The sequence below is a fragment of the Molothrus aeneus genome, chromosome 20 (genome assembly GCF_037042795.1).
Source record: "Molothrus aeneus isolate 106 chromosome 20, BPBGC_Maene_1.0, whole genome shotgun sequence".
Lineage (NCBI taxonomy): Eukaryota > Metazoa > Chordata > Aves > Passeriformes > Icteridae > Molothrus > Molothrus aeneus.
The window spans coordinates 10722442-10748523 of record NC_089665.1 but is presented as its reverse complement, the minus strand read 5'-3'; the positions used below and the strand labels follow the sequence as shown (position 1 = coordinate 10748523).

At 49.6% G+C, this 26082-nt stretch overlaps 1 protein-coding gene across 1 annotated transcript in view; it reads right to left on the bottom strand.

The window, feature by feature from the left end:
* KSR1 (kinase suppressor of ras 1) overlaps positions 1-26082 on the bottom strand; it is a 49626-nt gene that overhangs the window by 10215 nt on the left and 13329 nt on the right. Inside the window, exons 2-9 of the mRNA XM_066563436.1 lie at positions 13793-13933; positions 6110-6257; positions 4826-5222; positions 4598-4602; positions 2786-2846; positions 1134-1217; positions 496-557; positions 281-387 (exon numbers count right to left, since the gene is read on the bottom strand). Of these exons, the coding sequence (XP_066419533.1) occupies positions 281-387; positions 496-557; positions 1134-1217; positions 2786-2846; positions 4598-4602; positions 4826-5222; positions 6110-6257; positions 13793-13933 (1005 nt within the window). The remainder of the gene's footprint in view (positions 1-280; positions 388-495; positions 558-1133; positions 1218-2785; positions 2847-4597; positions 4603-4825; positions 5223-6109; positions 6258-13792; positions 13934-26082) is intronic.

Sequence of the window (26082 nt, the reverse complement as noted above, 5' to 3'; positions counted from 1 at the left end):
AAAGAGGGAAAGCCACTCGTGAGAGAGAATAAAGAGAAAGGAGGAGTTCCCCTGGGCCTGCTGCACAACAGACAGAGGGAACTTGTTCCTTCCCAGGCTTGATGGTGGCATTGCTGTGCTGAGTAAGCACCTGGAGCTCTGCACAACCCCTGTTTTACAGGGACAAAATGTCTCATATCCAAGCCTTGCAAAGTGAAAGCTCTCACTCCAAGCAGTGAGATCCAACCTCTCCCTGCTGCAGCTCCCCAGGGACTCTGGACATGCCCCAGCCACCTCGTACCTTTTTAGTTAGTGCTTTGGGGAGAGTTCCAAACTGGGGTTCTGTGGGTCTGTCTACTGGATTATTGATATCAGATGGGACAGACTCTGTTCTTCTTATTTTTGTTACTGAAAAACAGTTTGAAGAAGGGAGAGAAACAGCTTTAATGAGACTTTTTATTGTTTCCATACCATCAATTACATTGAAGTCCCAAGAATTTGTAGAAAATTACTTACTGGGAAGGAAGGATATTCTACAAGCAGGTGCCTCTTTAGTACATTTGTTGTGACATTTTAATCTGAAAGATAACCATTACATGTTAAATAGCAACTTGTTCTTTCCCAAAAAGAGGAAGCCTACCCTTAATTTGTAATTCTTATGCTACTCTCAGAAGGAGTTCTGGAATGCTCAGCCCCAGAGCAGCAGGCATTCATTCACATGGAGAATTCTATTATTCAGCCTAATGAAACCACAAACATATCTTAGCATCTGATTTATTTTTAATAGAGTTACTTTCACTGACTCTCAGCCAGCAACCATGAAACAGTGAAATCTCAGTCCTCTGGACTAACAAGCCTGAGAGAGAAACAAAAATTAATATCCTGGCTGTTATTTAGGGATCCAGCTCCCACTACAAGATTTGCCCAGGACGAGCTAGGAAGCCTGTGGCAAGGAAACTAATTTGGTTCATTCATGTGTCAGGCTGCCACCTTCAAGTGTGAGTTGTGCCAGGAGCATCCCTTTGCCAGGTCAGAAGGACTGAAAAAATGATGCCACTGCCAAAAGTGCATCACATCAAGAGGCAGGAGTTACTGCAGGCTGTGGTGAGTCCAGTTCCAGGCTGTTCTGAAGGAGACCATCCCCGTGTGCTCACCTGCAGTACTTACACTTCACCCCGAACATCATGCTCTTCTGGCACACTTGGCAAATCTGAGATAACCAGGACTTTGTAGAGAACCTACCAGAGACAAGAGAGGGAAAACTGACATTAGCTGGTGTCTGAGGGAAAATGAGCATTTGTAGGTAGCTGAACTTGACAGCTGAGACACCCAACCCAACTGCAAACCCATCTCAGAGTCCTATGCCACCATGGCCCTGCCTGGGCTGCTGGGCTCTGTCCCTGGCTGCTCCCCTGTGAGCTACAGCCAGCCCCAGTCCCTGCTCACCTGTGAGGCACAGCCAGCCCCAGTCCCTGCTCACCTGTGAGCTACAGCCAGCCCCAGTCCCTGCTCCCCTGTGAGCTACAGCCAGCCCCAGTCCCTGCTCACCTGTGAGCTACAGTCAGCCCCAGTCCCTGCTCATCTGTCAGTCACAGTCAGCCCCAGTCCCTGCTCACCTGTGAGGCACAGCCAGCCCCAGTCCCTGCTCACCTGTGAGCTACAGCCAGCCCCAGTCCCTGCTCCCCTGTCAGTCACAGCCAGCCCCAGTCCCTGCTCACCTGTGAGCTACAGCCAGCCCCAGTCCCTGCTCACCTGTGAGCTACAGTCAGCCCCAGTCCCTGCTCATCTGTCAGTCACAGCCAGCCCCAGTCCCTGCTCCCCTGTCAGTCACAGCCAGCCCCAGTCCCTGCTCACCTGTGAGCTACAGCCAGCCCCAGTCCCTGCTCACCTGTGAGCTACAGTCAGCCCCAGTCCCTGCTCATCTGTCAGTCACAGTCAGCCCCAGTCCCTGCTCACCTGTGAGCTACAGCCAGCCCCAGTCCCTGCTCACCTGTCAGTCACAGCCAGCCCCAGTCCCTGCTCACCTGTGAGGCACAGCCAGCTCCAGTCCCTGCTCACCTGTCAGTCACAGCCAGCCCCAGTCCCTGCTCACCTGTGAGGCACAGCCAGCCCCAGTCCCTGCTCACCTGTGAGCTACAGCCAGCCCCAGTCCCTGCTCACCTGTGAGGCACAGCCAGCCCCAGTCCCTGCTCACCTGTGAGGCACAGCCAGCCCCAGTCCCTGCTCACCTGTGAGGCACAGCCAGCCCCAGTCCCTGCTCCCCTGTCAGTCACAGCCAGCCCCAGTCCCTGCTCCCCTGTGAGCTACAGCCAGCCCCAGTCCCTGCTCACCTGTGAGGCACAGCCAGCTCCAGTCCCTGCTCACCTGTCAGTCACAGCCAGCCCCAGTCCCTGCTCACCTGTGAGGCACAGCCAGCCCCAGTCCCTGCTCCCCTGTGAGCTACAGCCAGCCCCAGTCCCTGCTCACCTGTGAGGCACAGCCAGCCCCAGTCCCTGCTCACCTGTGAGGCACAGCCAGCCCCAGTCCCTGCTCACCTGTGAGGCACAGCCAGCCCCAGTCCCTGCTCCCCTGTCAGTCACAGCCAGCCCCAGTCCCTGCTCCCCTGTGAGCTACAGCCAGCCCCAGTCCCTGCTCACCTGTGAGGCACAGCCAGCTCCAGTCCCTGCTCACCTGTCAGTCACAGCCAGCCCCAGTCCCTGCTCACCTGTGAGGCACAGCCAGCCCCAGTCCCTGCTCCCCTGTGAGCTACAGCCAGCCCCAGTCCCTGCTCACCTGTGAGGCACAGCCAGCCCCAGTCCCTGCTCACCTGTGAGTCACAGCCAAGCCAAAGTCTCTTCGTACCGTCTGGGGGGATCCCTGGGGGAGCTCTGATGGAGAACAAGAGGAGGGTTTAGGGAAGCATTGCTGACATGTGCTCACTGCACAGAAACTGAGCAGTCACTGCCCAGGTCAGCACCTCCAGCCATGAGGAGTCACAGGAACACAGCTCAGACTGATTTGCCCCCTGTGAAGTTGCTCTTGTATTTGTTTCCATATGATTGGATAAATCATGATGTTTTACATTTAGAGATTACAGAAGTCCATCTGATCAGGTCTAAGCCATTCTTAAAGTGGAAAGTCAGACTTTACTCCTAATTGGTTTACTCCCAGTTGGTTTACCACAAATGCCATCACCCAGTTTTCCTGCAGTGTCAATAGATTTCAGAATATTCTATTTCACTGAAAATTATCTCCATTTTCTACAGGGCCAGCATGACCCAGAAGAATGAAAACATACATGTTCTGGAAAGCTCACCTAACTTTCTGCTAAGTGCAGAAAGTAAGATATAGACTTCCAAATGCCAAACCAGCATGCCAGTGGTTAGAGCACACAACTTCCTGAAAACTCTCCAATACTCAGAATTCTGGCATTATTTCCTGAACAAAATCTACAGAAATATTGCACATCTGAGGCAAACCCCAATGTGCAAGTGTCAGCACAGCAGCAGGGCGGGCTCAGAGCCAGTCTCCTCATTTGACCATAGATGGCACCACAGTCTTTTTTATCATTAGTCCAGGGAGCTCCTAGAGGCATCTGTGATCCTCAGCCTCTTGGAAAAGGCTGGAATGGCTAGCTGCTGTTCCTAGAAATGCTGCTGGCCTGGTGTGGCCATCCACACAATCCCAGCACAGCAGTAAAGAAGGCTGTGAACATCGGGTCAGATGGTTAAATCCTCACTGAATGAATATCAACCAGTCTGGGATTGTGCAGGACTCACCAGAGCCCACAGCAGACACCTCACCCCAGCCAATCGGTCTACATGAAAAGGAGCACCACAATCCTTGATTTCTGTTTGAGTTTATTCTAATGCCTTTTTCATTTATCACAGCAATTATCTCGCTCTCCCCAGGGAAATGCTCAGATTTCTGCTGGCAGTTTCATTTTACAATCTTTCTATTTCTGAAAGTAATTCCTGAGATTTTTGTTTTAGAGGCATTAGCTATATGTGCAGTGCTTGGACTTTCATACTTGTTTTTAATACTCAGATACTTCTGGACACTTTCCAAGCTGCTCCAATCTCTCTCCATTAGCTTCCAAGGTTTCTGGGACACACCTCAGGGATGGCCAGAACTCCCGGTGGCCCTGGAGAAACCCAGCCCTGCTCCTGCCAGCCATCACCCACATGAACAGACTCCTCAGCACACAGGGAACACCCCACATTCCAGCACATGCTGCAGCTTCCTCAGAAAGCTGCACACAAGTGTCTTAACTTCACTGCAGAAACACTGGGCAATGCATATCCAAAGCCACTGAATGGTTAGGTGTGAAATTCCTGTACCAAGAGGCATCTGTGCCAGCTGTCTGAGGTCATAGATAAGCACCCCCCGGCTTTAACCCCTGAAACATCAGTATTCCTTTGCCTTGCTTGTGTCATCCTAGAAAATACCAGGTGCAACCAAGTAAAACCCTGTGGTTCTGTGGCAGACCAAGCTCCTGCTCAGTTAACAGAAGCTCTGGGATAGGAGGGCCCGTGGAGAACCTCCAGAGGCTGCCCAGGGATGGCCAACAGGGAGCTGACAAGCACAGGTTCTTCTCTCTCAGCAAGGCACTGCAGACACCCCTGTGAGAATCTCTTACCGAACCTAGAAAGAAGAAAAGATATATTTTTTTAGGCACTGATACTCCTGTGACAGGTACACCCTTTGCTAGAGCAGGAACTTCTGCCTGCAGCGTGTGCTGTCAGGTTTACAGACACCTCTGGCTTTGCACAGGCTCCTGAGGCTGCTGCATTGCCAGTATTTTCCTGCCTACCTAGGGCAGCCTTTGGCAGGGAGAGCCCCAGCTCCAGCCTGGGAGGAGACTTACTTTATTGGAGGAACTTCGTCTATCCTGTTGCCCAGCTGGGACTCGTGGGACTTGCTCCTGGTGAGGGTGGGGAAGTTGGGCAGCAGCTGGAACACCTTGCGGCAGGGGGGCGGCGGCGTCCGCGGCGGCTTCAGGCGGTGCCGGCGCTTGGGCTGCGGCGTGGCCGGGGGGGTGACGGTGATGCTGTGCGGGGTCCGGGGCCTGCCCCCCGGCAGCACCAGCGGCTCCAGCAGCGTCTCTGCCGAGGGACAGGGCTCGCAGGGCGGGGCGGCGGGCACGGGGCGCTGCTGGCTGCCCTTGGCCGGGGCGCACGGGGAGCAGGCGGGGTCCGGCTGCGAGCAGGAGCTGTCGCGGCGCTCGGGGAGGGCCAGCGGCACATCGTCCCTCGGCTCCCCTCCTGTCCGACGGAGCAGCGTTAGTGCCGGCCCGCAGCCAGCCGAGCCCGGGCTGCTCGGGGCTCCGGGCAGGGCTCTGGGTGCCCACGGCACCTGGCAATCATCGCCCCTGAGCCTCAGCAGGGCCCCAGGCTGAGAACACTCAGCACAGAGCCTGAGCTGAGCTTTTGAGAGACATAGATCTGGGTTCCTAAAAACGCCATTTCTTTCTAAAAGGTGAACACCATAACTCCTGAGCAATGGCTGGTTTATACAGTGTGGATGGGAAATATTTGACAGCCTGGGACAAGAAAGATTAGAAAAAAGGAAACATAAGACTGAGCTGTTTGCTGATTTTTTCCATTAACTAATCTTTACCATTTGCAAATGGATGAACTGTCATAATACCAACAGGAAACATCACCTTTCAGTGACAGATTGATAACTGCTACAAAGAAAGATGTGGTGCATGTGAGTCCCAGTCTGCTGGGAGAGGCTCTTGTACAAACAGATTGTACAGTGCCTGTGGAAGTGCTAGGGGAAGGTCTCTCTCTGAGCTGGCAGTATTTGGGAAAGGCATTACCTAGAAGGAATCTGGTTGTATTTAAGTAAGTCAAGGATGTGTATACTGACCCATGGAGAATGAACTGGAGCATTAGACACAACTCTGACAGAAAGGGTTAATAAGGATAGAATCTACTGAGTAGGAGAGGATTCTACATCCATTTATTTCCATTTCTTTATCTGACTTGATGTCCAAACCCAACCCGGCTGACAGCTCTAGATAGGTTTGATCAGTGCACATCCCAGAGCCATATGCTGGTCACAGAACATCCCCAGTGTCTGCAAGGCAGCAGATGGGGCTGGGCTGGGGAACACCAGGGCCCCAGGAGAACAAGGCAGTGTGTACCTGACTCCGTCACCTTCCGCAGGCAGCTCAGGGCCCCGTTGAGCCTGGAGCACTCCTCGTCTCTGGCTCCACATCTCTTCATTGTTTCTTTCACCTTTGACTCGTTCATTTCTAGTAAGGCATCCAGGGTCAGCTCCTCTGGTATTCTCTGCAGGAAGGCAAGAGAGACCCTTTCTGTTGCTCTGTGTACAAGCAGCAGTGTCACCTGTCGGGTACTGTGAGCAGTGGCACTGCCTGGGCTGACTCACGGCTCACTCCTTTGGGCAGTGCCCCTCTCTGGCACGGCCAGCAGTGCCCACAGCTGCTCCCTCCCCTGCCTGGGGTGGGAGTGTGCTCTGCACCTCCAGGACTGGTCATCCTCTGCTATTCCACTTAGGATTACAGGGGACCAAAATACTCCTCCCCTTGTGGAAAATTTTAGCAAAGCTACTAATGAAACTTAACTTTCTCATTAAAAATAGGGTCAGAAAAAAAACAGGTCTAAAACCTGAAAAATAGTCAGATAAGGATGTTTGGCTTTTCAGGACTGAAGCGAACAGCAGAAACAGTGAGGAAAATTACTTCTTTATTAGAACAAAAAAGAAATGTTTTGACAAAGATAGCGGCCTCCTCCTCAAGCAGTTTTTCCTTCATCAGAGAACCAGCCTTACCCATATCCTGCCTGGAGAGATATCTGGGCAGAACTCCTTCTACATCTTAATACACCAAAGCCCCACAGTGATAAGGCTCAGATCAGGCAGACACAAAAGATACAAGAGCCTGGAAAACACAAAATGATCTGGTATTTCCTGACACAGAACTGAGCTGTGTCTCTCCTCCCCCATTCAAATGTTTCCAGTGTAAGTCTGCAGCAATTGTGGTTAATAAACAAAACCAGGATACTTAGCCCAGTTACCCAGGAATTTCCCTGTAAAGTTCTGCCTAAACAAACCTCCCTGTTGCCTATTCTCACAATGAGATCACAAATTTCACAATATTTGGCCTTTATCCTAAAGTTTCGACTCCTGGAATCAAACTATATAAAAGGCTTTGAACTTTATTTGAAGGGGAAACTCAAAAGTGTGTGTCACTGCTTGGTGAAACAAAAAGCTTGGAATCCTCTAGTCCTTAAACCCCACTTCCGACCCAGAAGCAGACGTGAATGTGCTGAATGCCCTTTAACAATTGCATCTTTCTTAAGCCAGACTCTGGCTTTGAGAGCTGACACAGCACTTTCAGCTGTGACAGTGCCCAACTGCCCCAACTTTTGGAGCTCTGTAGGTGGCAACACAAAGAGTTTCCAATTTTAGTTACTGTGGCATGGAGCAAACAAAAAGAATAAATTAAGAAAGGGCAGAAGTCTAAGAAACACATCCTGTATCTTCTGTCACATGCCCTGAACTGGATGAAACACAAAACACAGCTGACTCAAGGGAGGCCAGGAATTTAAATGAGCAGTAAGCATGAAGCAGAGCCAGACTTCAATGAAGCTTGGGTAGACTTTCTTTCTTTTTCCCTGTAACTAATCTTTATAACAAATAATAACAGAAGAATAACAAAAGCACAGACATCACAACTGATGCTGGGTATTATTCATTTTTCTGTACATCTGCACCACCATGATGCAGGACATAGGACTGCCCCCTCCCTTTGAAGGACGCAGTCTCTCTGTGCCCAGAGCTGACTGATGATGGTCCCCAGCTCTGCACCCCCAGCTCAGCTCTCACACAAGGCCCAGTCCCCCTGAAGGGACTGCACCCACACACAAAGCCCAAGCTCCTCTTCTGCTCAGTAGTTTAATTTTAGAAAGACAGAACAGCAAGTTGTAGGAAAGTAGAAAGTACAGAAAAGGAGATTATATTTAAACAATCCCAATGACCTTGAGCTGGGAGAGCTCAGACTTTCTGAACCTGCTGCCAGCCCCCATGACACGCGACAAAAGAAATAAGCCTTCAGAGAGGGGGAGGGAGGGGAAGTAAGAGGCTTTCTTTAAACAGCCACTCATGTGCTGCACATATGTGGTGGCTTAATATAAAACTGGTCAACCTGATCCCTGTAAGACTGGCCTGCTCTGCCTTGGTGTGTGTCACCCCCAGGCAGTGTGGCAGTGAGGAGGGTCACTAGTTCAGGGTGGCTCTCAAACGGGTTCTGCTGCTGCCCTGGCTCAGCGGCTCTGGGGGGAGAAGGGCCCCTGCTCAGGGGCACGTGGTGGGCTCTGGGCCCTTGCACAGGGGTTACTCCAACTCTTCACCACTCAGGGTGAGACATGTGGGTCCAGCTGACCTCTCTTTACCTGCTTCTTCAGTGGGTGCTGAGGCCTTTTTTAAAAACAGCTTTAAAAATGCAGATTAAAGGCTTGCATTAGGACCAAGCTCAACACCACCTCTCTGGGCACACCTTGTCTTGACAGGGAGAGCTGCAAGATATTCAGACAGTACTCTACTAATAAGGTCAGGTTTAAAAACAGAGAAAAAGCAGAAGATAGAATCTGCTTTCAATCTTCAGCACCTCATAACTGCCAGCAAAATCTAAAGCCTAACCATGCACTGCTCAGCAGAAGGGATGCTAAAAAGTCCAAAGCAGGAAATGATTCCTCCCTACAACAGGTAAGAGGACTTCTCCCTGAAGCCCTCCTGCTTATCAGACACAGACTGCACTTCATGGTGCACATGTCTAAAGAGAGAAAAGTGAGTACCAGTGCATGCAAGGAGCCATCCAAGGGTCAGTCTCAATTAGTCCAGGTGAAGAGTTCACAACAGTCTTTAATCTTGTCTAGTGTCCAACTTAAATCCCTGAAACATGGCAAAAATGCTGGTATCTAACACAGTGGAGGGGTTATTTTTGGTAAAGATTCCACCCTGCAGATAAGCCTACATAGCTAATGCTGCTGCAGGCACTCTGCAAAATCAGCCTGACCTGCTCCTCGACCCAGTAGCCAGAGCTCTTCCTGTAGAGCTGGACAGTTGTCAAGGCCCCAAATGCCTCCTCTTAAATCAATACATTCCCTCTCCAATCATCCTCCCGTGAAGCAGCAGATGCTAGAAGAGAAAGCCCATTACATAAGGTGCTTAAATTCCCACTGATAGCTCTAAGCAAAGCATGTAAAGATGCTCTTAAGAACATCTTGTGCCTGCTAGTTGTTATTTTGCAGTGTTTTTCTGGTGCCCAGCAATGAAGGTACTGAAAAATTGCTGTATTATTAAATTCCTGGAGATTTTATGGGCATTCTGGAAAGCCTCTCAATTGAAATTTCCAGCTTGCATTGAGCTGTAAGCATAAACAGGCCACAGTTCCACCTAACATCACCCTCCTCACTGTTCCACCTCCCAGCAGAGGCCGGAGGGCAGCTGACAGGCTCAGGCACTGTGTCTGGCTGGCTCTTTGGGGACAGGAGAGCTGCTGTCACTACTCTTCTGTGGCAGACAGGTGCAGCAGTTGCAGATCCCTCGGGCTGACCTCAAGGCATGAAGGGTTCACAGTGCCCAAAGCTGCAAGGGGCACCTGGAGCCCTTGGCAGGGAAGGGGAGCCCTGGCAGTGGTAGAGACTTTCTTCCAGGAGCTGTTTACACTGGGCAGGGCCTTCAGCTGGAGCACTGAAGGAATTTTATAGCTCTAGGAAGCCTGCAGGACAGAATTAATTTGCATACACACAATTAGCACATCCAGGATCTCTGCTATCTGGCTGGCCAGCCAGAGCTCCTGCTGCCAGACCCATGGAAATCCCCAAGAGCCAGCCACGGTCCTCATGGCCTGTTCATGCAGATATGCTGACAGAAAAAGATGAGAGGATACAGCTGGGGAAACCTGATAGGCGTAGGCAGATCTGCCTCCTCTATCCCCCATCCAAAGGATGCACTCACAAAAACCCCTCCCAGCTCCTCCAGTGACAGACCTGCTGTGAGCTGGGGCCACCCTGTGCTAACAGAACCCTCTGCCCCGGGCTCACGGCAGAGCCCCAGGCCCTGGCTCACCCTTGGCAGGGGCATTTTCACAGGGGCAGCACAAGGCCCTGGGCAGACAATTCCTGCTCAAGGCATGAGCCCCTCCTGCTCTGCTCCTGCCCTTGCCTTGCTCAGCTCTGCAGCTCCTTGGCATCAATGCTGGCTGGGGATGGGCTTCACAGGCAGGCAGGAGGTATCCCAGAAAAGGGCACAAGGGTACAACTGGGACTCAGACTGTTCCCAAAAGGAACAGCCTCAAAGCAGCCCCAACCACAGCCCTGCTCCACCTGCTCCCAGTCTCCCTGGTGACACAGCCCTGCTGATGGCCAGAGCCCGGGGCAGGATGTGCCCCTCCCTGTGCAGGACAGTTATCCACTCTAAAAACAGCTTTCCAAGCTTGACTGACTGGCACCCCTGCTCCAGAGCCAGCAGGGCCGGTCCAGACATGCTTCAGAAGATGATAAGAAGATGACTCTGTTCTTAAGTTAGTTTTTAAGACAGTGACAAGTTACACGTGGGAACAAATACAATAGTTATGTTTCTGGGAAGCACAGTGATAAAAGCAGAGAAAATCACTTTCTGGGCTGAAGAAAATAAGCCAAAAGAATTTTTTTAGTCTCTTCTATTTGGCAGACATACTCCAAGCTCAGAACCCAGTAAATAGCTCTGCAAGAGACTTCTTCCATCAGCTCAAGAGTGGAGAGAGCACTCTGTTCCCATCCTCCTTCTCTCCCATTGCCCTCCCAATTCCTGACTCCAACTCCCAAGGCAAGCAGGACAATCCAGATCAATGTATTTTTCTAGGACCATTTTCAGAGCAACTTTTATCCACTCAAGATGACTACATAGCATGAGCACACCTTCTGTCTGTAAGGCTCCTTGCCCTATCTTTTCTAGATCTCAGTTCAAGAACCTCTTTGCTCACTTTCATCCCACCATATTTAACCATTTATACGTCATTTTTGGCATTAAACTACACATACAATCGGTCTCTAGAATTAATCAATCTCTAGAACTGATCAGATTCTAGAACTCCTAAGCAAAAACAAGGACTCCAGCATTCCCTAGAAAAACACTTAAACAGCAAGTTACAGCACCACATTAGCCCAGCTCCAAAGCAGAGCCTGCTGCCACTTTCTACGATAAAAATCTGTCTGGCAACTGATTAGAGGAACAGTAACAAAGGCCCAGGAATAGCACAGGCTGGGCTGGGGGCTCCCAGTTCCCTTACCCCTCTGGAAGGAGCTGAGTATTGCCAAGGAGGATGCCAGGCTGGGCTGGCAGTGCCCACCTACCTGCAGGCCCGCGAGGTCGGCGCAGCCCAGCCCTCGCACCCGGCGCAGCGTCACCGGCTCGCCGCTGTCCGTGCTCTCAGCAGCTCTAGCTGTTGCCCAGTGCCATAAACACTGCATTGTTATTGCTGTAATCTCCTCCACAACTAAAGGATTTTACAGGCAGTCATTATTCTCGTTTTAAATATAGGTTTTCAAAGAAATAAAGGAGCCCAGCAATTATAATCACCAGAGCTTTCGAGCTTCACAATGTCTAGAGCAAGTCACTGAGCAAAAATAGTTTTCACTCAGGAGCAGAGGAGTCAGCAGATATTCTAAATTGGAGCTGCTGCTCTATTTCTGACAGGAGAGCCTGGGAGCTTCTGTGCTTCCCTGCATGGCAGCTTTATTTGGGAGAGGACTGGGGGGAGCGAGGGGAGGGGAGGGGAGACAGAGAAACAGAGCATTGTTCCTCTCACCGCTGAGCTAAAGAGCTCCTACAATTGGGCTGCTTTTCAACAGCGTTATGTCACAGATTAGCACAGTCTTGAAAATACTCCCTCCAGTAGCACTAGAAAGGCAAAGGGAATCAGAACCATTTTAAAAAGCAAAAACCCCAATGCAACCCAGGCCTTTCTCCTGGTTTGTCCCTGACAGGCAGCAGAGCCCTCCACTGCCCCTCCTCCTGTGCCAGACCTCCTGTTCTGTTCAGCTCTCAGAGGTGCCCAGGGCAGGGCTCTGAGGCAGCTCTTCTGAGACTCCACAGGTACTTGGCCGCCTCTCCAACTAGTTTCAGAGCCTAAAAGGCACAAGAAGAGAGGGCTGTTCTACAGTGTGACCACACTGTGACACTTGTGCAGTTTTCCTCCTCTCTGCACCATTTTTTGGAAGCCTTCAGAAGGAAACCCAGCATGCCTATTTCCATTTTACAGCGAGCTAACAGTATCTGAGAGATGGGAAGCTGCTCCCCAGAGCACAGAGCCAGAACCACTTGAGGGTCCCCATTTTCACAGCATGACCTGCTCAACCCTGTCTGCAAAGGCTCCTCCCCATCCTCTCACAGGCAGTGTGCACGAAGCAGGACACCACTCTAGGTTTTGTAATAACTAACCTATTAAAGCTCCTTCTGTCAGTGATTTCCATTTTGAAAGCTTTCAGCTGAAATGCAGTTCAACGTGCTGTATGAAATCTAAACAACAGCAGGAATGATCCCATGATACCTGAGACATTTCTGAAAGGTAACTCATCCCAGACAGCTCAGCACTGTGCTGATGTCAGTGTCCAACACCAACAGTGGCTGCATGGCTATTTTTTGAGCAGTGAAATAACAGGACCAAAAAAAAAACCACTGCAAGAGCAGAGCACTTAGTTTATTAGCCCAGCTATTTCCACTTCTCCCAGCTCACAGCATGTTCCAGCATGCCTACTCAGAAATTATTTTAATGACCCACAGGGTGTTGCAGTTCTGCTGTCCAGCTAATACAAGTGCTACAGAAGCTGCCTGCAGCTGCATGAAATGGATGCAGAACCCTTAAAAGATAACCATACATTTGGAATCCCAGAGGAATTTCAGTGCTTTGTACACTTCTTACAGTTCTGTCCCGGAAGGAACAGAGTTCATTCGATTGGACACTGCTTGGGACAGGGCAGCAAGAGAGCACAAATCAAAATAATACAGATCTGGGAAATTCTTTCTGCCTTAGACCAAACCCGAATTTGTTCACCTCCCTGAATTAGCAGGATGTAGCAGATTTGAACTGTCCACCTCCCTCCTCCCTTTCCTTCACCTCTTCCCCCCTCCTTTCTGTAGGCATCACAAAGGATTTATAAAAGAGCTACAAAGACATTCTTTTAGACTCAGGCAATTCCAGTAACCTTAGAAACCAACACTAGCTGCGAGCCTGGCAGTTTGGCCACAGCAACAGGCTGCTTTTGTCCTCTCATTGCCACTGCTGCACCTTAGGCTGTGCCACCCAAAACCTCGCTGGGCTGGAAGGCAGCACCAGCACCACGTTCAAAATGAACAGTAGGAAATAAAAGGAACAACTTGGTCCTGAACCCATACTGTTTAACTAAGAGACCGCTTAGTTACATCAGAACCAAGCTGGAATAACTTCCATGAAAATTTGTGGAATTTTTCACCCAGGCAGATTGCTGCTGAGGTCAAAGAAAAATTGTGGTTGTTTAGCGATCAAAGGAAACTGAATGAGAACATTGTGACCTGGCCTGCAGAGGCAGAAATGGGAAAAAGAACAGAAAAAGCCTTTTCTGCCTTAACTGTCAGTGAACTGAGCTCTACGCGTGTGTGTGTGAGACTGTAACACTGGTCCTGTTTTGGCCCATGCTGGACACAGAACACAGTGCAGCACGGTGCTGTTAGTATCAGAAAGGCAGTGAGTGACTAAGGCCTGCCGTGACTCTCAGAGCCACAGGCAGCTGGGAATGTACTGAAGGGACAGGAGGGCGCTGTGAGGGCTGTGTCCCCTCCTTACCTGCACCACCTCCTTCCTGACGTTGACGATGTCCAGCCAGTCGTTGAAGCGGGGGTAGCTGTTGAGCTCGGCGGTGCGGTCGCTCAGGGGCACGCTCAGCTTGCACTGCCGCTGCCGGTGGATGTAGTCAATCAGCTTCACCTGGGGACCAGAACACAAACTCTGAGCTTCCTGGGCACGGGCTGACCTTCCCAGGCTGTGCTTGTACACGGGGTGTGCTGGCTTGGGAGCAGGGCCCTTACATGACACAGGAGTGACATCCTCCCACGAGCTCTGGGGAAATCCACGCAGTGCATTTCCCTCACACTGAGCATCTTTGCTCTTCAGCATTCCAGCAGAAGGCAGGACCTGCTCTAAACCCCCATCAACAGCAGTTCTGAGGAAGGAATAGCCAAAGTACCCAAAGACTCTGAGGCCTGTTATCTGATGGGCATTTCTATTACAAAATCAACATTAAAACCAGCTAACTTAAAAGAACAAAAATTCAGGCAGTTGGGCTAGATGATTTCTGCACATCTTCCATTCTAAAGTTTTATTCCAAAGCTTTTATCTCCTGACCATCTCATGGCAAATGCACTACACAGAATTCTTCACTTAAGGCACAAAAGAATAAAACAGCAAAAAGGAGTATTGTTTGTGCCTTATGTTTGCTTATCAAAAAGAAAATACTCTCCAAAGATTGCTCACTGTGTCACACATTCCCATGAGGCAGGCTTAAGCTTCAAAACCTTCCTAACAAAACAATGCCTCAAAGCAAGTTAGTTGATCCATGATTTATAAACCAAAACATGTTCTTAGTCAACAAATTTTACATTTGGGACATGATCAGACTGAAAACATAAAGGAAAAAACAAACATGGATTCTTTGACCATCATGTGTCTCCTCTTACAGTTCAAGTGCTTTCCTGTGAAGTTAGTTGAGAGCATGTTTTATGAGCAATCTATTCCTTACAACTATCAGCTATAACAAGTTTGTCGCTGCCCACACACCAAATTCTGACAGCAGTGCCATGCAGTCTGAGATTTATCAAGAAGTGTGTGAATACTGAAGTGATTCCAATTCCTGTAATGCCCAGAGCAATGCAAAGCACTGCCATTCCAAGGAGAGGCAATCCAGGACTGCCATGTCCTAGAAACTCAGCCACCCCTTTGCATTCTCACCCTGACCACCCCTGCTGAAACCAGAGGAGCCTTTCCACCACACCTTCCCAGCAGGGCTTTGGAGCACCAGCCCTGCAATGAACTGGAAATCCCAACCACTCGTTCTCAGTACCCCTTTTTATATAAAGGGGCTGACAGCACTTCCTTTTTTCCACCCCTGCTCTGCTTCCTCTGGCCAGAGCAGGGCAGGGCAGGGCCAGCCTCGGGAGGGACTGGGCTGTGGGCTCAGCAGTGCCTGGGCCCCAGTGGCTGCCGCGCTGCTGCTGTGTGCCAGGCAGAGCCCAGGGGCTCTGTGCCTGCCCTGTGTGCCATGTGCTGGGCCCTGTGTCACCCCAGGGCTGCTGCTGCTGTGCTCTGGCTGCCCTCTCTGCACCAGCCCCTCAGCTCTGCCCCGAGTTCCCCTGATTCTGGAGCAGGGGAGCCGGGATCCTGCAGGAGCTGGGATCCTCCAGGAGCCGGGATCCTCCAGGAGCCGGGATCCTCCAGGAGCTGGGATCCTCCAGGAGCCGGGATCCTCCAGGAGCCGGGATTCTCCAGGAGCCGGGATCCTCCAGGAGCTGGGATCCTGCAGGAGCCGGGATCCTCCAGGAGCCGGGATCCTCCAGGAGCTGGGATCCTCCAGGAGCTGGGATTCTCCAGGAGCTGGGATCCTCCAGGAGCCGGGATTCTCCAGGAGCCGGGATCCTCCAGGAGCTGGGATTCTCCAGGAGCTGGGATCCTGCAGGAGCTGGGATCCTCCAGGAGCTGGGATCCTCCAGGAGCTGGGATCCTCCAGGAGCCGGGATCCTGCAGGAGCCGGGATCCTCCAGGAGCTGGGATCCTGCAGGAGCTGGGATCCTGCAGGCAGCCCTGTGCACTCTGGGGCAAACACGTGTCACGGGCTGCCTCAGTGCTGACCTTCTGCTTTCTCACTGCCACACGTCCTTTCCCACAGCAGCCTGTCCACAGGGCTCTCCTGTTCACTGCCATGGCAGAAAGGAGCTTGCAGGTGCTGTCCCAAGGATTTTCCTGCTCGGGGCTTGGTTTAAATTTTCTTTCTTCTCAGTGTCCTTTACCCCTCTATGGACACTGACACTGGGATGAGTAGATGGGCAAGGGCCTCTCAGGACAGGCAGAAAGAAGAGGATGCAGGAAGTTTGTAGACTCAACAGCCCCCGGTATGCCAAAAATCAGCTTACACAAATGAGAAACAGCTTCCCAACTGTGCAACAGCTATGTCATGGAAAAGAGAAGGAAGACAGAAATCACCCAAGCCTTGTCTCTTTGCAGAGGCCACTCGAGGGAAGGGCCAATGACGATTTGTGTTCTGATATACAAACTGCAGCCACAACATCCAGCCCCAGGCAAACAGCTCAGCGAGTTTGTGAGCCTGTCCATGGAATTCCCAGGGCACTGCAGGATGTAGCTGCTGCTGCCCCTGGCTCACCTCACCCTTCCCCATGGCTGGGAATGCCTCAGGGTTGCAGAGCACCTAGGGACAGAGGCAAGATCGCACAGGGATTTTGGAACTGGTACAGCCAGCCCTGATGGGCCTGTGTCTAAAGCAGCAGCTCGGCTCTGCAGTCTGACTGTAATCTGTTATTTTAGTGTAGGATCTCCCATCAGGCAAGATTTATTTTTCCTGGAAGAAGGATGAGCTATCAGCATACTCTATAAACCAGAGCTCCACATTTCGTTATATGGAACACCAATTACAGGCAAATGGCCCAAAAGTAGCACACGATCCAGAATAAAGCAGGGAACTGCAGGCATTGGAGGTGTCAGAATCTGTTCTAAAAACCACAGGGGAAGGAAAGGAGGGCTTAGCATCTATTTATAAATGAAAATCACAAATTATGTAAAAGAAACGATACAGAAAGTGTGTGCCCCACGTTATCCACTTCCAGCGTGCAGTGTCACGAGGACAGCACGCTGTTCGAGGCAGGATATGGCTGAGGCACAGCCACTGCTTCTGCACTCCTGGCTCTGCCACTGACTGATCTGTCTGACCAGGAGCAAATGCACTCATCCCTCCCCTTCTCCCTGCACACAGCTCTGCCTGCTCATCCTGCAGGAACTCCCTGGAGCGGGCACTGGCCTCTGCTGGTTTGGTACTGCTTAAAAAAATACTGGTTTGAGAATTTCCCCTGCCCAGGTGTCATCCATAGCACAAACTCCTAAAGGACCCTGCTGGAAGGGACTCTGTGCAGCATGGATTTCAATGGGGAGATTTTCTCCTTTGCTGGAATGTAATGAATTCTCCAAAATGGATAAGCACAGGTCTGAGTGTCTCAGAGGGCCAAGGCTGGTTTTTCCCGGATAACTCTTTCGTTTTTACTCCTCAAGTCCAAATTTGTTTTCCCCTAGTCCTATAAATAGTGTATTTGCATTCTTGTCCCAGCCTACATACACCACGCTTCTCCCCTAGGATGAATTTCATTTTGTTGTTTCCTGCCCAGACTTTTTACTAAACTACATGGTTTGGCTTTAATAGCTGAGCTGTTGCAAAACCCTTTTCTGAGAATATAATAAAATTTCTGGGTTCAGTGACGCACATAAAAACCCACAACCAGCACACAGGTCTCCAACCACAAACTAGACTGAGAGATAAAGCCAATAGTAGCTACTCACTGCCTGCTTGCTAAATGGCACGTCCTACTCATCACAAATGCAAACCCCACACCAGAAGCAGCAATACTCCAACTGCCTTGATCCCACAGAGATGGGAAAGGGCAAGAACAGAGACAGGATCCAGAGCAGCTGGAGCACATCACTGACTCCAGGGCAGAGCCCTGCTGCTCTGCCTGGTGCAGCTGATGGCCGGGACACCAGTCCTCACTGCTCTGAGAAGGGCACGTGCTGCCAGGTGCTCCTGGATGCATGTTCATCTCCTTACAGGGCCTTTAAAAGATCCCTTTACAGCACAGATGAGAAGCAGGTCCAAGAAGTTTAGGAGAAAACTGTCAAGCTTGTACTTTTTTATTTATTTCTGCAAAATAAACAGCAGATCTCTTGAGATGCAAGTCTGCCCGTATCCATGACCTCCAGCCAACAGCTGGGACTTTAGAGGATGATAAACAAAAAGCAAATGCCCACAAGTTTTTCAGCTGCACTTCTGCAGACATGGCACAGAAAGGCATCTGAAAAACCAGATCACAGACACTGGGGTGGAGAATTCAGGAGATACTAACCAGATAAATCAAGTTTCATTCATTTGGGTGTCAACTCTCCCCAAGCTTCTTGTTGATTATGTTTTATTTGTGTTTAGGAAAGTGGCATCTTGTTCCAGAGTCACTAAAAGGCAATAAACTTAGACCTATTGCAGCTTCTGCACTTGGTCAAAACCCAGTCTGAATCCAATGCACTTGATCCAAATAAACATGGAAAAAGGAGCATAGGCTAGAAGACTCCCCATTTTTCTGAAGCCTTCTGTGGCTTAGTTTCATGCTTTTAATCTGCTTATCTTGAAATACCCTATAAATGCAGCAAAAATAGTAATTTTCAACTCACAAAAAAAAAAAGGGAAACCATGGCAGAGAATGGAAATTATAAATTAAACAACTTGGGGACAGGCAGAGGGAGGACTCTGCTATACCAAGGTGCCAGCCAAGATTTCTTCAGAATATCAACAGTTGGAGACCAAGTTTGATTCAATCATACGTTTCACAACCAAATGCCATGTTTTCACACTTCCACAAAACTTATAATCTGCTCAGTGAAGCCTGCAACTTTTCTTGTTGACTTGAAACATACGCAATGTTTAGAAGAGGAGTTTTGCAATACCCAAAACAAACAACTGTCATGATTTAATCAACAAATCAAGCACATGGTCAAAAGCAGATCCTATTGCTCCTGTGCCCGGAGATGAAATCTCAGGGAGCCTGGCAGCACTGGAGGAGACAATAAACATGAGCTTACACGGAAACTTCCAAGGCTGCAACCAAGTCCTGCCCTGCAATTTACCCAGCTGATGGCTGAGGCTTTAAAGGGATCAGATCGATGTATGGCCCAGCTCTTGCATGTGGTTAAGAGAAATGCAAATCATCTATCTTGCCTCAGACAGGAATTAATCAGGAAGGAACTGCTCTATTAACCTCCTGCCAAGAGCCAGCCCAGAGGGCAGGGAGCACTCCCTGAAGCACCCAGCAGCTCCTGGTGCAGCAGGACACTGCACTGGCCAGATCAGGATCACAGCGTGAGGGATGTTCTGCATTTCTGCCTCCTCAAACAAAGACAAAACTTCTGAGCTCGAGTTTATCTGCACGGGGCCCTGGGGAAGGTCAGATGAGTCATCTGAAGGCATCCAGTGAAAGTGGATTCCCTTCACACCTTTTGCTGACTCTTATCTATTCTCCCCAGTGCCATTATATACACAAACGCTATGTCAGACCAAAAAAACCTTCTAGGCCACCTGAGCACTGAAGAGAACATAAAAAGGTCAGAATTGGACTTACCAAATTTGTCTCTGAAGTCATGCTTGGCAACCATGTGAGAAACTGATAAAGATCTCACCAGCTATGGGAGAGCAGCAGCATGTGAGGATGCTTCGGGGCACTTTCTCAAAGTCATCCAGTTTAAAGTGAAAAAAGGGTACAGCGGGGTTGATCCATGCAAGGGAAAGAGCTAGGATGTCACTGTTATACAGCACAGATGTGGGGCAGAGCCTGGGCTCTGTGGAGCTCAGAAAGCCCCTGTGCAGGTGCCCACAAAGGCTCAGCTCTGCAGGGGTCTGCAGGCACAGGACAGGCTTCTCTGGGCTGTGCAGCCAACCAACAACCCAGCTGTGCCTGCAGCTCTGCCCACAGAGCACTGAGCTGCTCCTTTGTGAGCTCAGGCTCTCAGCAGCTGACTCATCTGAGTGCCCCCAGCTATCTGATGGTTATCAGCATCTGATCACAGCATCACCAGCACCAACTGCAGCCTCAGAAATTCTCATTTCCCCCTCTGTTCAGAGAACTCCTCCTTGTGCCTGTAGGTATAAAGATACCTGATGGCAGTGTGAAGTGTTCCCTTTCTAGTACAGGGAGAATTGAACCACTGCCTGGTTTTGACTGGTTTAGAACCAAATCTGCTTGCTTAAACTGAGAGAGTGGGTCTGTACCCTTTTCACATGACATATGCTCAATTTGCAGTGAAATCTGATCCAAACCTGTTCATAGAACACTTCGTTCAGCCACAGAGAAAACCATCCTTCCCATCTGTGCTTCCATTAGGAGCAGTCACATAATGCAGGATTCAGCTGGAGAGTCCCACAATCTCACAAATTTCCAAACTACCTTGAGATCAGCATGAAATTCGAGAAGCTCTTTCCAAGGCAAGCAGAGGATCTGCACAGGACCCAAAGTACGAGGATGAGAAGCAAAACACTTCATTTCAAGGAATGATTTGTATCCTAAAAGATTAGGTCACTCCATTTGTCACCCACATGGCTTTGCCCTCAAAACCAATAGAACTGAAGCTACTAAAGGATGATATTGTGACCTGTATTTTCACCAGCCACGCATGGTAAAATAGGTATCAGACAAAATATTACAGAGAAATAACTGGCAGCAAAGTCATTTGCTTTATTTGAGGTGCCATCTGAGAAATGAAAGGGGCTCACTTACTTACACGTCAGCCTCTGACCTGCAGCCTGTGGAATTCATTCTCTACTTGAACCCAGCTGACTCATTCAGCAAGAAGCCTGGCAGTGAGCAGGACACCTGTCCAGAATGGGAGGCCTGGTTTCTGTAGCTTTAGCTGTGCTAAACGGTAGCAGAGCTCTTGCTCTCTTGGGTGCATTTGCTATCCCCCCCTGCCCTGGTCACACAGGTGCAGTCACAGGCTCCAGGTCTGGGGGTGACCGCTGGGCTGGGCCAGGGGCACAAGGCCCTTGAACAAGAGTGGCTGCACAACAGTGACACTGCTTTGAATGCCACAAACACCTCAGGAACACCAATGCGCTCAAAGGACCCCATGCAGTAGCACCTTGGTAAAAACAAGAAAGAGGAAGAAGAATTAAAATAATTTGCACAAAGGGAAGGAGCAGCTCTGAAAAGAGGCCATGAAAGCTCTCTCAGGGCTCTGCTCTAACCAGTGGCTCCCAGCAGCAGGGACTCTGAAAAGCAGAAGGTGTCAGAAGGATGCCAGGGATGGAACAAGCCCCCGGGGAGCAACCCCACCATGGAGCCCTGGTGCCAGCCCTGCTGCTCCTGCAGGACCCAGCTGTGCTGCTCAGGGACTTTGGGCTCATTTGTAACAGAAAAGGAAATAGTTTCTCAATGCATTGCTAAACAAACCCTGCAAAACAGGACCCAGCACAAGGCAGCAGGAAAATGTGCAGGCAAGGTGTGGGGAGAAGCCTTAGGAGAAACTGGTAAATACAAGCACAGAGAGGTAGAGGGGTAGGGAGAGATGGAACACCAGATGGATGGATTTTCCTTTGAACCCTCAGTCATGCCTGAGGCTGACACAATAGCCACTGCCCAAACACTACAGTATGTTATTTCTGCTTTGTCAAATGATGCAGACAGCATCATTTCTGGGTCACTTGGAGGCCACATACCACTCCTTTTCTTCTCCACTCTTCTCTTTTTCACAATCCCAGCAAGTGAGGCTGTAAACATTCAGTTGAGGCCTTCCCAGCTAAGAGTGGGAGGATGAAACTGCACAATCAAGTAGTTCCCTGAGCCTCATAACATAATTCTCTTCAAAGATTTCGTCCCAGCGAGGCATCCGAGCCTAATGCAGCTACAGGAACAGTGCTCTGCTTAAAGATCAGAGATTTCACACCCACTGAACACTAAAAATGAAAGCCCTCCCCCTTCCTTTGCAACCCGAGGACACACAAGTGTAACAGAATGACTGAGAGCATTCTGCAAGACTAAGAACTGTACTTGCCATTTGCTGAGCACAGCCCTGCTGCTGCCACATCAGATCTGCAGCTCTGCTCCTCTCAGCTCACAGCTCCCTGCACCCCTCAGCCACGCTTCATCAGGCTTAGCTGTGCCTCCAGACGAGCACAGCAACCTCCTGCTGCCCGCCTCTCCTGCAGGCTATTGTTATTTCACACTGCCCGCAGACTGGGCAGGCATCCCATCCCTCACGGAGCTGGTGCAGGGCCATTGAGCAGGCCAGTGGATTTACCCTGCTGGGAGGAACACCACACAGGCTTCTCCCAGTAATGCAGGTAAACAAGTACCTGTCCAACCCTGTGGAGTCCTACAGAGGCAAATGCAGACCAAACATAACATTAATACTCTGCCTCTCTCTATAATTATTCAGTATCTTGGCAAACCCACTGGATCTCTCCTCCCATTAAGAAAACAATTACCCCCCACCCCTGTGGGCTTTCCAATGACTGCAGCAGAAGGCAGCGAGTGACAGGGAGAAAGACTATGGAAGGCTCAGAATCTGGAAAGGAAGCACCAGGCCATGCTCTGGGGAGCATAGCTGTGTTACAGCCCGTGGATCTCTCTGTAAAACTCAAAACTTAAAAGTGCCTGTAAAGAGAATATCCTCCGTAGTTTTTATGATGGCACTAATCATTCTCACACATCTCTGAAAGAACTCTCAGGTATATTTGGCTGATGGTTCAGGAAGTAGAAATAATGACACCAACAAGCTGTGCATGTGTAAACTTAGAGCCTAAATAAAGGCGAGTTTACAGCAGACAATATGAAGCCAGACATTTCCTTCGGCAAGGTCAGGAAGAGAATGACTAATTGTGGATCCCCGTCATATTCCTGCACTTCCCTTTCCTCACTGCAAGCCTCATTCTGCAGGTCCTGAGCACCCCGAGCTGGCACAGACAGTGAGCTCCAAGGCAAACACCTTGCATGAGGTCTGAACACTCCCCAGGACAGAACTGAGAGGTCTTGGAAGGAATCAAGCTCCTTCAATGGAGCATTTAGGTGTCCCTAATCCCAAAGGTTTTCTCCCATTTTCTTCCCCTGCCTTCACAGCGATCTTCCTTTTGTCTTACACATTTCTTTTTCTGTAGCCTCAATAAAATACAAGCACAAACCTCCAGTCTCTACCATTCCCTCACCTGGCTGGGGAATGAGATTAGCAGTTTGTTCTCAGGCTTATTAGCACACCAAGGGAAGGAAACAAAAACACAACAAAATCAAATCCTCTGCATGTTTGACTCAATTATTCCCCAGACTGCTGCCGGGCTGGGCTCTGGGGAAGAGGCTTACACAGAAAAGTGTTAAATCTCTGCAGGAGCAGGCTGCAGGTCTTGGAGCTGAAGACGTTCTGTCTCTGCACCCTGGGAAATCTCGGCTAAGAAACTGTATTCTCTGAAATGCTCCCAATTATTGGGTTTCTGCTAGAAAGAATTGAGCTATTTTGGCAAGGACTGGGGGTCACATTTCTCTTTTCACAGACAGTGAGTGAGAAAGCTGCCATGGCTCACTGCTCACATTTTGTTTTTCAAAAAATCGCCTTGGGGCTCTCTCTTACTGGTTCACATTTGTCCGTAGCAACCATGAGGGGTTTCTATCATTAGTTAAATACAAATACAGGATTTAGAGTGCAGACACCTCAACCCAGATTGCCAACCCCGAAAAGAACATTTTTTTCTTATGACCCTGAGACTTTCACCCAAACCATGTTGTGCCCACTTAAAAAGTAGAGCAAAATACAGGTGATGACCCAGTAATAGTTGTATGAGGAAAAACACAAAGGGGATTGATAAGCAGCAATTGGCCATACACCAGACCGTTCTGCAACAGCTACCTGGCATCATACAGCAGCCTGGAAAGATTTTAATCAACGCTTGAAAAAAGATCACAGATACAAAGATAACAAGCTCCAAGCTCACCATCTTTCAGGCAGGTACAATATCCATTGCTTTTGTGAATTTCCACAGAAACTTCACACACCACATTTGTCTCCGTACCTAAGCAGAACAGGAGGTTGGGGTTGGGGCTGCTTTTCCTTTGGTTTTGTTCATTTAAGAGAAGGGTATTGTGACAGTTGGCTAAAACCAAGTTTCTCATTTTCAAAGCATTCTATGAAAGCAAATTAAAGTTCTCAAAACATATTCTTCTAATAAAAATCGGCATTAAACGTACAATGGAAGAAAACGTGCCAGTTCAGAATCAGAGTTTAAGCATTTTGCTTGTGTCCAAAAATTATTTTATGCAGAATTTGTGAAAAATCTGAGCCTGACGTTTTTGCTCCAGTTGGGGGTTAGAAAAAGGCCTTTAGAGCAGAGCAAAGTTCTCACACTTGCCATCACTTCCACAATTCAGAAGAAAATCCAGAGCATCAGCCTGTAAGAAACATTCTAAAACAGTATTTATACACTCGTATACTTTCATTCCATTTCTCTTTTCACGCTCTACAGGCTCTTTAGGAAATACTCTTCAGAAAACTTCTTCATCACCCCTTTGCATTCCTTGTGCTGAGTTACATCTCTTTTGTCTTAAAAGTATGTCCTTGGATTATGTGCTGAGGAGAAGCTGAGCAGGCTCTGGGTTCAGGCTTTCCACTGCCCCTGCTCAGCCCAGAGGAGGGACTCACTGTGCTGAGCCACATCGACCAGAAATACACAAAACCCAGACTGCTGAGGAGAAAAGAAAAAGCCATTGTACAGCCTGTGTGCTAGTCTGTCATGGAAATACTCTCCTCCCAAGGAGCAGGGGAAACACAAAGGGATTTTGTGTTGTATTTCTCTGCCTGCCAGCAGACAGCTCTGAGTGCTGGATGCAAATTCATGCCACAGGAGTTGAGATTTTTCACTGCAGCCAAGCAGCTCTGCATCGTTATACAGAGATCACTCATGGGTTTGTCCGACTCCATTTCCAGTATTTCACCTTGATCTCTCCAACAGGAACATGGATAAGTTAGGCATTACTGAAAATCCTGCATCCTGAGGATGCTGTAGAAAGCTGCAATGCCACACCTATACAGTGGCAGACTCTAAATGCCACTGCTACTCTGCTACACCTCCTGCCAGGTGTGCTGTAAAACCCTACTGGGAGTAACTCTTTCTAGCTCCTCCAGAATACCAGTGAAGGCCTACAAATGGCTAAGGCATCCAGCAGATCTGCAGACAGCTTCTTACCTGTCTCACAGGCACAAAGTCAGTGCCCACACTCAGCTTTCCTAATACTTGGCTTGATCCAAAACAGAGCACAAGCTGTCCTTCCACAGCTCAGTCGCTCTGAGGATTTCTACAAATGCAAAACTTACAGCGCTCAGCCATCACAGGAAGAGCAAACAAAATAGCAGAATTCCCTAAGTATCAGCAGTCTTGCTTTAGAATCAGCTTCTGAAGCCAAAAATGTCTTGAACAAAAAGAAAAAAAACCTTTTTACCTCCATCCTTCCTTCATAGATAGTCTTATTTCTCTTTTGTGTTTTGGTAAAGGAAATTTATAAATTCAACTAGATTGTTTACAGTATAATCTTGAAAGTGCAAATAATCAGCAGCACATTATTATTAGCTTTCCAGCTGTGATCTCATTCAAAGAACACTGAAGTTATCTGAAACTTCCAGATGCCCTGATTTCCCCGAATGCTGGACAAGGTCCTGCCCGTGCTGCCTGTTACCCCAGCAGTGCAGCTGAGCCTTGGGTTGGGTTACAGACACAGGCATTGGGGAGCTCAACAGAAGCAGTCTGGCTGCCCAGGCTCTGGAGCCCATTTCCATGGCCTGCCTGCAAAGCCCCTGCATGTCCAGTCTTGCCTCTTCAGCACAGCCACTGCCAATCATTTCCTTCAGCTGCAAGGAGAAAGGGAGAGGACTGAGCACAGTAACCCAGAAATAGGAAGCTGTAGCATTACTCACTACCTGGAGGACTTGCCTGCTCTTCCTTCTCAATGACTCAGCAGATGTTCTTAAATCAGTGACTGGGTTTCTGCGTGCACCTGCCAAGGCCCAATTTCGCAGGACACGCACGCACCCACTGAGCTCAGCCAGGCCCGTCCTGCTCCCGTCCCGAGCTCCCGCCCGCTCCCCGCTCCCCGCGCGGCCACGGGCGCTTCCCAGCCGCCGAGCCGCTCCTCAGGGCTGCTGCGATACAAAAGGGCAAATCTACCCCCATGAAGGAAAATGCTGCTTCCAAAAAAAGCCACAGCTCTTAAAAATTCCAGTTTGCCACATGCACTACAGCTCCCCGTGCCAAGGCTCCGTGTTCTGTTCTCATGATGAGACTCAGG